The following is a 12,288-nucleotide window of genomic DNA, read 5'->3' as shown; positions in this document are numbered from 1 at the left end:
AAGTTTCAATCGAATCAGGTTAAAGAGTTATCGTCGGAATTTAAAATATTTTTATCTTCTGATTTTGACACGTCTTATGATTAACACATTTTTACTCTTATTGTTAGAAAAATTAAAGGAGAAATTAATATATTTTCTTCTAATAATAAACAGAAAATCATACATTCTGAGATTGTATATTTATAGAAGATTTAATTAACTATAACTCTTAATATTCCATATAATAATAATTACAATATATAATTTAATCTTTCACTCCTTCTATATTATAAATTCAAATTTATTTTTTTTTTAAATATTTTTTTAGATTTTATTTAGATTTAATAATATTATTATACAGTCATTTATTCCCTACTCTGCTATAATATATCGAACAAGATGAGTTTAACCTTCATCTTGCAAATGCATCAAAGCATGAAATGTTTCAATGAAATCTATGGCAGCATTCTTCCACGGAGCAAAGAAAACACTGATCGAACGATGATCATATTGACCCCGATCGATACAATTGCGGCCAATTGTCGATGTTCTCATTCCCGATCAATTGAATTTGCGGTGGGTGCTGAATAGGAAAACAATGTCGTATTAATACAGATACGAACAGCGCGATCAATGAGTAGCGTTCGAGACGCCCACTCTGGAAATTACACAAACAGTTGATAAATCTGGCTTTATTTAACTTTATTCATATGTAGACGAAATATTTTGTTCAGCATACTTTTTTAATCTCCAATTTCACATATTCTCATTTTTTTCTTTAAATTAACCGTGATAAACGAATACAAACAAAAAACGAAGAGTAAAGATTTGAAAAAATGACGATAATTATTTTTTTATTTTTAAATATATAGCTATATATAATTTGTGAAAAGTGCGGAATTATAGAAAGAAATAATGTTAATGAGAGTTAATAAGATTTAGTTATTATAGTATAATATTTTAATTAAATATAAAATAATAATGTAATAAATTCATAAAAAATCATATTTATTTTTAAATATATTTCTAAAAAGAAAAATGTGGGAACAAAGTGTATCAGAAAAGTTAACTATATTAAATTCAAGAGATTAATTATTTTTATAATTAATTTTCTAACACACACAATTAGTGTATTCGCAAAGATGTAATTAATCGCGGAGGTAGGCACTATCAAACGCGCTTAAATAAAATAGAGTAAAACAACGTGTTGCATCGCGCGTGAAAAACCGTGACGTTATTAAATTCTACGATCAGCCTAATTATTATCGACGGGCTTTCTACGTGGGCTTCGAGAGCCGGTCTCGGATACGTCTCTCGAACAAGATGACGCCGGATAAACTCGTGGCCTGGCTGCACTATCGATACATTAATTAAAACATCGATGCTCCGACTGTGACTGGCAGTGAACTCACGCCCAGATTTGATCGGTCGAATATAACATCGCACTTTTATTTCGTCTCTGTTCTCTCCTCGCGCTTGACACATCTTGTTCTTTCTTTGCACTTGTTTCCGTCTTCTCCTATAAGCTCCATCAAGTTTCTTGCATAAATTAATCATTGTATCAGGAGTGGTTAGTCTGCTCAAATATTCAAAACTGTCATGTTTCAAATGATTTAGATTCTCTCCTCAGATTTTCACATCATCTTTTTGCTATATCAAGGGAATAAATTTATAAATTTGATTGATAAATATTTTTAAAATTCAATCACAATTTTTGCGATTACACTTAATGCTTTTAAGATGGAAAAAACATATTTGTAATAATTTTTTTAATTCAAAAAATTTAGAAATATATGATCATAATATAATTGTCTGCTAGTGTGATAAAAAAAATGATGTACCAGCATATTCGAAATTTAGTTTGAAATGCAAACATTCAGATGAAATCTGAAGATATTCTCTATAGACCTCGCCACCAGTTGCTTCGAAATTACATTACCCCATGTGCAGCTATGCTCAGCGTGGGACACGAATAAATCTCAACCCCCAGCGGACGTACCGGGGGCGGCAGCGGACGACTTCCGAGAGGGGCGCAGTGGCACTATGCGCTGTTCTACCCCCGGAGAAGGGCGCGTCTCCAAGGGAGGAGTCCGGGCAACGAGGATACCGAGAAGGCGGTGGAGGAGAAAGGACGAAGGGAGGAATTGCGGCGTGGGAACCTAGAGGGAGAGAAGCCTCGCCACCCTTCCTTGTTGGAAGGGGAACGGACAAGGGGGAAGGTGAATTTTGCAACCTGGAGAGATCGTCGACGACGAAAATCTACGTCGCCGCTTAGTCGTCTCTCGTTCATTGACACGCGTGGGTTTGTTTTTCAATCTCGGGATCACGCGTCGGCGAGTTGTTCAGGTGTGAAAGAGGACACGTTCCTTCCGGGTGCTAATATATTTCGAATAGTTACATTAATTTACGCGATTTTTCATAAATACGCTTGACAATAAATATCAATTTACTATGCGGGAAAATTTGGTGTTTTCATTGTTCATATTTTCACATCGGTGACTTTATGCAAGAATGTCGCGTGTTTTTAATTTTCAAGTAATCGGGTCGCCCTTTTTTTATTAATACGTTTCGATATTTTATGACATGCATGTCGGGGAAGTTGCCAAATTGCTACCTGTATAAAAATTTCTCACCATGGTGGAGGTGATACATCCGACATATGTGAATGAGGAGCGGAATTTTAAAGCGGTAAGTACATTGCGTGTAAAAATAGCTCATTGGCCAAATTATTCATTATATCATATATTGTGTCACACTTCGGAAATACTTGATAATTTCTCTGTGATAAAAATTAGCATTATTATCCGGAGAAGGATTCTTATCGATGAGATGATATTTCATATTTTACTATTATATATTTTTACATTTTATACGCTAACTGCTAATCCCATAAGTGAAAAAATGAAGGACATGTAACCATATGATAGGCATTTCATCACAATCACCCTTACAACAATTTGGTTCGCAATTTATTCTGCATTCGTTTTTCCATATTTCATCAAGCACATTATTAAGCAATTAATTAACAAATTAAAATACTGCAATGCCTGATTATTCGTATCGGTCGCAGTATTAATTTCTCGGACGTATAAGGTCCGCGTAAAAAGCGATCTGTGCACCGCGAGACGTTTCAAAAGTAACCACGTGTCTGAAGGAAGCCGAGAAGAATTTTTTCGCGAACTAGACGAGAAATCGACGTATAGTATCGCTCGAAGGAGATCGAGTGATACGGCGCGAATGAGAGGCTGGCCGGTCCAGAGAGAGAATCGTGTATATAGAAAAAGGAGGAACGCGCGCACAGGATGCCCGATGTGAAGAGGAAGGAGAGGGTGCCCCGTAAGAGAGAGGGGCCCGTACCCCCACTTTCATCTGACCCTCTCTCCCCCTACCAAGACTTGTGTCGCGTGTCCCATCTCCCACTCCTCTCCTATCGATACACACAACACCGACACTACCGTCACCGCCGCTGCCGCGAATCGGATGTATCAGCGCATATACATAAACGTCAATGTATGTGTATGTATCTGCAAGTGGTTTTGCTGCAGTTGGTGGCGCGTTCATTCTGATGGAAGACACGGTTTGATCGTTGTGCAAGAGAGAGAAAGAGCGAAAGAGGGGGTGGTCTGCGCGATCAAGAAGGGTGGTGGGTTGAAAAGGGGGGATTTGTCGTGCGTGTCGAAGATGCACACGCGCGCGGCAGTGTGTTGGCGTGTGGTGGAGAGAGATCTCGAGGAAGAGAGAAGCAGACGAAGAAGAGAGAGGTGACTTCTCTTCTCAGGGGCCTTAGTCGCCGACTGTCCGCTACTACGTTCGGTGTTACACCATCATCATCGTCATCGCGTTTGACTCTCTTTCTCTATCTCTCTCTCTTTCTTTCTTTCGTTCATCGCTCTTCATCCTTCCTTTCATCCCACTCTTGCTCTTTCTGTCTCTCTCTCTCTCTCTTATCCGTTGCGGCGCACACACCATTGATCTCAGTCATTTTCGTGCATCCCACGTGAAGATCACGCCTCGGAGCGAGTGTCCTATTCAAAATTCTTGAAGCGATTATCACGTGTCCTAGAAATATCCGGAAAAACACTCGGCACAATTGGATCAGTCGAGTCTTGAAAGGGGAATTATCAGAGAGGAAGAAATGTTTCCGACCATAAGCTTCATCATGACAGAAGATTATCATCTATGAGAGCGTAATCTGTAGAAAGAACTCTCCTCGAGAGCTTAAGATATCGAGAAGTTTCGTAATCATGATTTGGTTTTCAACACAACAGAGATAATATTGAACCGACGGTATCCTCGAAATGTCGTGAGATTTGTCTGTTGACAAAATATTCATTTTCATGATCAATTCGCGACGACATTGAATATCGGAGTATAAACAAGATCATTAGCATTAAATTCCCAAATATACCTTTCACTATGAGAACGCTGACATTGTCGAAAATATCTCGGTGTTTTTCTTTTCTCTCACACAATAAACTATGAATATGACTGTAATTCAAATTGATCGGTGTTTTGAGAGAGACGCAGGTTAAAGATTTCATGACAAAAAAACGAACAATTATCAATCAGCTTTTGAACATACCTTTCTTTTTCGTGGAAACGAAAATTGGCCTGTTTGAAAGGTGAGATTCGCAAAGTGTAAAATCAGAATGATATGAATCCGAAGTGAAGTGGAGACTACAAGGTGTGGACTGAAGTGTACTGGCATTGAAAAGTGCTCTCCATCATCGCCATCATTCAACGACCGTCGACAAACGGATTCACGCTGCCATCTGCACGAGAGGTGAGAGATCGTCATGATAATACTTTCTTGCAAATCTCAGATTGATATGATTGTTGTTAATTCTGTCGTTTCAATCGCATTTAATATACTTACATTATATAATTACGTAAATAACGAAAAAAATTGCAAATCATTCCCTAAACTACAATGTTTATACATACATTGTTAATATATTTTGATATTAAATTATATTGTAATTCAAACTTTAACTAAATATATGCGCTTTATTATGAAAGGGTTCCTAATAACTTTAAGTAATTAGCGATTGAGAAATCAGCGTTCACAATTACGAGCGTCTCTTCATTTACATTTAACTAATATCATTTGATTTAATTGCAAAACATATAATCACTATTCACGCGAATTTGTTCTATTTATGTGTGCACATTTATGTATTGTATCATTTAGAATTACTCTTTAACTATATTCGACATTTTTCTGAGTTTCATTAATAGGATAGAATAATGAATTCCTATTAACATTATGAGAGGCACTTAGACGTCACCTGTGTGTCGGAGATATCGGTAGAAGATATAACGAAAGTTAGTTTACTAATTGCACCGAGACGACGGAGGTGAGGTGCATCCGCATTCGACGCAACAACGCAAGTCATTAGAGAGAGAAGCGGTCGTTTGCCTTATCGCAAGAACATTGATATTCGACGTTTCGTATATCTTGCATCACAAAATTATATTTATCAATCTTCTAATTATCGTTGACAATAATTAAATCGCTTCTTTTATTCACCATTTGTACATGTGTCAACTAAATGTCAGTTCAGCAACAACCAGGCCCGACGTAAAACTGTCAGTGAAACGATAAGTGTGCGGTTTAAATTTATGAATGTTTTCTCGATGAAACATGCATTTGGTAGAAATAAATCTTCGAATGATATCATTCACAGGGGAGAAAATGTTGATAGAGAAAGAGTGCACATGTACGTACTTATATTGGTGTTCGCTCGCTCGCGCGTTTAATGAGTGCTAATAAAAATATTTAATAAGCTACCGCGCCACAATAATTAATTCCGGCAATAGCATTAATCGTTGGCCATCGGGGCGGCAATTATTTTTGAATGTACCGCCGTTACGCGTTTCGTCGTAAAACTTGTATACTACCGGCGCTTTTTTCTTACTCGATATCCCGTAGCGGTGTAAAACAGATGGTTCTCTCGAAAAGAGAGGCGCGGGTTTATCGTGCATATAAACGGAACCTATTTTCAGAGTACTTGAGTAGCCAGGATAAAATATTATCCGAGATTTTCTACACGCACTAGTTAAAAAAAGTTTAATTAAGAAAATAATTGCACTATATATATATATATATATATATATATAACTTTATATTTACTTACATTTATTTATACCTAAATATAAATTAAATATATCTTTTAATATTAAAAAATGTTAGATTTCTTTATCAACATATTATCAATTTATTACTATTGATTTTTTTATCATCATTTACGAAAGTTCCTGAAAGACTTTTAAAGATACATAGTTTGTCTAATTGCAGCAAAGATGGATAACGCACTATTTGTAAGCGTGAACATCCGTAAAAAAGTCCTTAATATTTTATACTGTAAGACGTAAGACTTTCCTCCATGAATTATCGCAGAGACAGAGAACCGTATAAATCACGCGTGAGTATGCGGAATAGACAGAAAAGAAGTGAGAGGTGCACACATTACATACAGATACACCGTGTAATATGGACACGCTGTCGTACAATAGCAATAGCTCGCGTATGCAAGTGTTATAACACACGTGCGATTCGGTACTTACATAATTCGCGTACGTTACAGGTAGTAATGCGGGTAGTCGACATGCAATCCGCTCATTCTTTCGCAGTAGAAATTGATTGCATCTGATACGGGCAGTAGCCCGTAAAAGCACGTCAGTACAAATAGCTCTGGGAGAAGGAAAATAGACCATTTCTTCGCTTTGCAACGCGCGGAAATCACCTTTTAACCTCTTTCTCCTTCTTTCTCTCTCTCTCTCTCTCTCTCTCTCATGTAATATATCTTTTACATAGACATTTATATCTCTATATTGCTTTAATATGAACGAGATTGAAGGAAACGGGATTGAAGGAAACGAGATTATTTATATATTCCGTTACTTACTTTAATATTATATATATATGTATGTATGTATAATAATTTTTTAAGAGCTTAAAAAATCATTTCAAAACAATTTTTTTTCTTAGCTATCATTTAAATTTATTTCAAATTTAAGTACAAACTATAACACATTTCATAATTTTTTACTCTAATTTTCTACTTAATCTCCATAGTTTCGCACATTTTCAGTTTTGATTATTTCTTGTTAATCATATAGTTAAGATTAATTTGCAAATCAAAACTTGTTTCCATCTTATACGAGATGTTTAATTTTATAAAATAATTTGTCACTCGAGAACACCGAGAATGTAGCAAAACCTTTTCAATTAGTAACCCATCTGATAGATTCATTATTCTAACATTGCTTGCATCCAGCAGTTAGGCTAGTCTTTATGCATTTCTCCTTTTTCGGATCAAAACGACCTTTCTTACACGTGCGTTCAATCCATTCATCATTTTCACATTCGTAGTACTTTGTGCAGTCACATTCGTGAGCCTTTACCTCGCCGTCCTCGCATTTACGGTTTCGATTATCACAAATCCCGCCTTTTGGATTTTTCACGCACTCTTGACACGTGCGACTAAAGCGTTTATTCTTAGCACATTTTTTCGGTTTTGGTTTACCATTTACGCATTCATAATACGATTTATTATTGGAGTCATCTGGATTAGATATCTTTGGATTAGGCGGTATGCATTTGTCCTTCTTGTAATTCTTCGGACAACTTTCGCAACCAGCATCCCATGGCCAATCGCAAACTTGTAAGCGTCTGTTGTAATGCAATCTGTTCTTCGAGCCACCCATTGTCAGAAACGGAACCCCGGAATAAGGACACTGCATCAATACTGGTCGACCCCAAGAACATTTGTAGAATTTCGTGCAATCGGTCTCATGCGGTAGATTGGTCGCATATTTCTCAGGATATTTGCATACTGTAACAGGACAGCCTAACTTCCATTCCTCTGCGCTGATCACGGTCCAGCATGCCGACAAGGCGATAGCGAATACGTACAGATCTGTGAGAAAAATTATTGCTGAGCTCTCAATTATGCGGTATAATGAAATCGTGATTTAATCGACTTTTATTATAAGAGAAGAATGTGTTAATTATTTATAAAAATTTAAATTGATGAAACAACTTTCAGTATAATAATATTAGCATATATCGATAGTTTAATTGTAGAAATTTCAGCGCTTACCCTTCATCGCCTATCGTCTAGACGATCCCTCGTTCGAAAAAGAAACAACGTATCGCGTTCGTTTCCTTAACGCTTCTCTCAATTCGTTTAAATGTTTAACTGACTGAATTCAAATAAATCGGCTTTTATATACGTATCGTTATCACACGAAATCTAACACGAACGCAGATTATCATATTTATCTAAAGATTTTTTTGCCGTTCCGGAAGGACGGATTATTGGCATTATTCATCCGCAAAAAAAGATTACGGGACACGATATATATAATAGATATGATGGCCAATTTTCGTCGGTCATGAATTGATAGTTCAGATAATATGATAAAAAGTTATAAAAATTTTTTTATTTTCTTCTGTTTTATCTTTAAATCTTATTTCAATCAAATATGACACACACAGATATATACATATACATACATAGAGACATATACACTCACATACGTAATAAATTAATAAGGTGCAAAAATAAGTAGCATAATTTAGTATAATTTTAGTATAATTTTTCTCGATTTAATAACACAGACAAAATATATAAAATATTTTATTATTTAATAAATTCTTAGAGACATTATGTTGTTTGCAATTGATTACGCAAATTTAGAAGTTTGATAACTTTTTATCAGTCCAAATCTTTCGAAAAATTTAATCTGAATCGACCTTTGGCATAATATTATCAAAGAACGCAATCTAAATTATACTTATATCTATATGTATACTATACATATACTGATATCTATATGTAAAAAGATATGATCATTAAAAATAAAATTTTATTCTATATATCTGACTAAAACGAGCGGATGTAATGGATTAATTCTGCGAGTGCAGCAGGATGTCGCCGCGCACGAATGATATATAGACATAGAACATTTTAAAGTACAATGAAATACGGTCAATGCGACGTATCATCCGTCGTCGAGAAATTCTGGACCTGATGACATTATAATTCTGACCCGATATTCCAATAGCATGACAAGTGGCCAACTGTTCTGTCGATAAAGTTTATTGCTATATTATATGTACCTTAAAAAGAAATACTCAAAGTTGGTCGTACATGAATAAACATCGTATACGATCCTTGTTAAACATAAGATTATTTCATTTATTAATTGTCAATTATTATTAAAATGTAAAGAATAATCACTATAATTATAATCAATCTATTCACAATGAATATATATTAATTGATCTTTTAACAATATATTGCTGAGTCTCTTTTCAAATTTTCTCGTAACATATATAAAAGATAAATAAAAATATAAATAATTAGGAGAGCAATAGAAATATAGAATTAAATCAAGATATAAATGTTAAAGTAATATCAATGCAGTCTCTTTGATCCCCAATGACATGAAATCGTCATTAGCATTGTGACATTATTTATTGTGACAACTGACGAGAATAAAATATATTATATAATATATTTTAATCTACTTCTAAAATAATATATTTTATTCTACTTTGTATATAATGAGTTCATTCTACAATAAATAATCTTTATTGGAAAAGGAAACTGCGGACACAGCGCGCAATTAATAATGATACAATGTCACAATTCTCAAAGAGATTTCGCCATCGATTGATTTCTTATTCATTTCGTCGTGTCATGGCGTACTGATACATAAACAAAATTGTAAACGCGAAATACAACGAAGTGAAAGTCGTTTTAGTCGGACTTGTCTCACCGGATCTATTATTCTTGATTTATTAGCAATATTGTATGACGATGACGACGTTCGATACGTCATTTATTTGCGATATATCAATGCCGTAAAGAAATTCCAATATTATCGTACATGCTAACAACAATTAACACTCAAGCTTATTGTGATAATAGATAATAGATATATCTATATATCTATATCTATTATCTATTATCACAATAAGCTTGAGTGATAATTGTTGTTAGCATGTACGATAATATTGGAATTTCTTTATGGCATTGATATATCGCAAATAAATGACGTATCGAACGTCGTCATCGTCATACAATATTGCTAATAAATCAGGAATAAAAGACCCGGTGAGACAAGTCCGACTAAAACGACTTTCAAATCAAATAATATGAAAAGCACTAATGTGTGTGTCAATTATTGAGTGTCAATTTATAAAAAGAAATCGTCAGAACTTTTTAAAAATATGACCATTTATATATCATTTATCAATTCAAAACACCTGTGTTCCTATAAAAAATACATTCTCTATACATATTGTGATTCAGATACATATGAAAAATTTAAAACTTGTGTATATATATATATATATATTTTTTTTTTTATCAAGTTATATAATATTTCATTTTAAAATTTTTAATTATTTCATTATCTTGACATTATATTACTTTCTTGATAAAATGCTTCTCATCATTTGCAAAATTTGACAAATCTAAGACTGATCGATTTTCTATAATAAATTCCAAGATCAACAAAGTTGCACTCTACGTTTCGATATGATCTATTGTAGAAACGCCATTCGTTCATAAGTCCCCATGCGATTCCAGTTATCTCGTTGAAGCGGGCTGCCGCTTGACGGCAATTTGTTATCGGCGGATTTATTGCATCTAAGCGGCTGTCGAGGAACGTCGTGGTAAACGAAAGTATCTATTCAGGATTGCGATTTCTGTCGACAGTATGTCAGCTTATAGCAAGAAAATTTCAACGCACAACACCTTAACCCTTGCACCTACCATAGCGTAGCATCTAAGGGCTGTAATATATAGAACTTGTGTGTGCGTGCGTGAATGCGTGCATATGCACACATATACAGCTCTTTCGTGTGCCCATACGCGCGCACGCACATCTGTACGTACGTCTTACGAATTGGATTACGTGCACGCGTCATACGTATAAATACGTTCCATGCCGCGATCATACGCGTATATGCGTGTACGCGTTTGCCCTAGAGGAGACAGATGCGTAGCGCGCACGCATTTGCGTTCTTGGCACGCGAGCACTTTCGTGCGACTCTTTTCTCTCGCATGACAGACTCTCCGAGCGATTCGTTCAATGAGATAAAGTCTTAGGATAAATTACATATATTCGTGTAACTATAAAAGAAAGACTATAAGTTGTTTTTTATTTTTTTGCGAACTTTAAATTAATATTTTTGCATCTAATTGATTTTTTTTTTAAATTTAATGATAAGAAGTTGAATATAATATAAGATAAGATATTGATTTGCAATGTACAATAAATCAGATAGACAATAAAACACAAAAATTTCCCGGAAACAAAATTCAACTATCTTGATTTAAATTCTTCCATTAGGGTCCGATTGCACCAACATTATTTTAGTTTTAAGTGAAACTTACATATGTATCTATCTTTGTCTTTCTTTCTAAATAAATAAAAACAAACATATATTTAAGTTTTGCTTAAAATCAAAATGACGTTAGTGCAATCGAGCCTAAGTCGTATATAATAAATTATTTTAATAAAATAAAAGAGGAGCAGAATTATGCACATTATTTTTCTATTCTTTATTTTCTTTTATAATTTTTAACTTTCCTCTAATATTTTGTATATTTCGGTTTCTTATCAAACAATATTTATTATACAAAATCATCTCAATACACTATCGATTCTTCATGCATCTCAAGATGTTCAAACAGAACTAAATCAGATCACGTCATAATTAGAAGACAAAATCGCTGCGCATTATTCATCATAGTCATGGAAGATGGATCCGATTTATATATATATATATATATATATATATATATATAAAGAGATCCATACGCGAGAGACACGTGCCGCGGAGAAATCGCAACTTCGGTGGAGCAGCTGGCGAGACGAGCGAAAAGAAACGTCGAGGAGTTCTCTGGTCTAGTCCTAGATCCGTCTCTAGACAGACGAACGGATGGTCAGACAAGTAAAACAGACAAGCAGAGAAGAGAGGGAGAAAGACAGATCGCCAGACAGAGGGCCCAAGGACCCACGACTATGGTTAGCACGTGCCCCATTCAAGACGCCGTTCTGGGGACCCTCCACCCTCGTAACTTAGCCTAACCTAATCCAACCTCCTTCTAGCCGGGGCTATTCAACTAGTGACGAGACCGAGGCTCTTTGTGACCCGATCAAAGTAGCGCTAGTCCTCGCCGTCGTCTCGCTTCCTTTCACGCTTTTTTATCGCGTCGCGCGACATCAGGAAGTTATAACGTCCGCTGCCTTTCGATGGTGCCAAAGGCGGTCCGCTCTCGAAACTGA

The 12,288-nt window shown here is 35.3% G+C and overlaps 2 protein-coding genes across 2 annotated transcripts in view; one reads left to right on the top strand and one right to left on the bottom strand.

Moving 5' to 3' along the window:
- The first annotated feature begins 3,342 nt into the window (after positions 1-3,342).
- The window catches only part of klu (zinc finger protein klumpfuss), a 64,602-nt gene continuing 55,656 nt past the window's right edge, over positions 3,343-12,288 (top strand). Inside the window, exon 1 of the mRNA XM_029304822.2 lies at positions 3,343-4,762. The gene's annotated coding sequence lies outside the window, so the exon portion shown is untranslated. The remainder of the gene's footprint in view (positions 4,763-12,288) is intronic.
- LOC114932445 (uncharacterized) lies at positions 7,018-8,164 on the bottom strand. Its single transcript, XM_029304645.2, has 2 exons — positions 8,085-8,164; positions 7,018-7,901 (listed from the first exon to the last, which is right to left on the bottom strand). The coding sequence occupies exons 1-2, from the start codon at positions 8,089-8,091 to the stop codon at positions 7,240-7,242; spliced, it is 669 nt and encodes a 222-aa protein (XP_029160478.2). The 5' UTR covers positions 8,092-8,164; the 3' UTR covers positions 7,018-7,239.

Source organism: Nylanderia fulva, unplaced genomic scaffold, assembly GCF_048542155.1.
Source record: "Nylanderia fulva isolate GAGA-0341 unplaced genomic scaffold, ASM4854215v1 Scaffold13, whole genome shotgun sequence".
In the NCBI taxonomy this organism is placed as follows: Eukaryota; Metazoa; Arthropoda; class Insecta; order Hymenoptera; family Formicidae; genus Nylanderia; species Nylanderia fulva.
The sequence above is the reverse complement of the archived record's forward strand: the minus strand, read 5'-3'. Positions and strand labels throughout refer to the sequence as shown.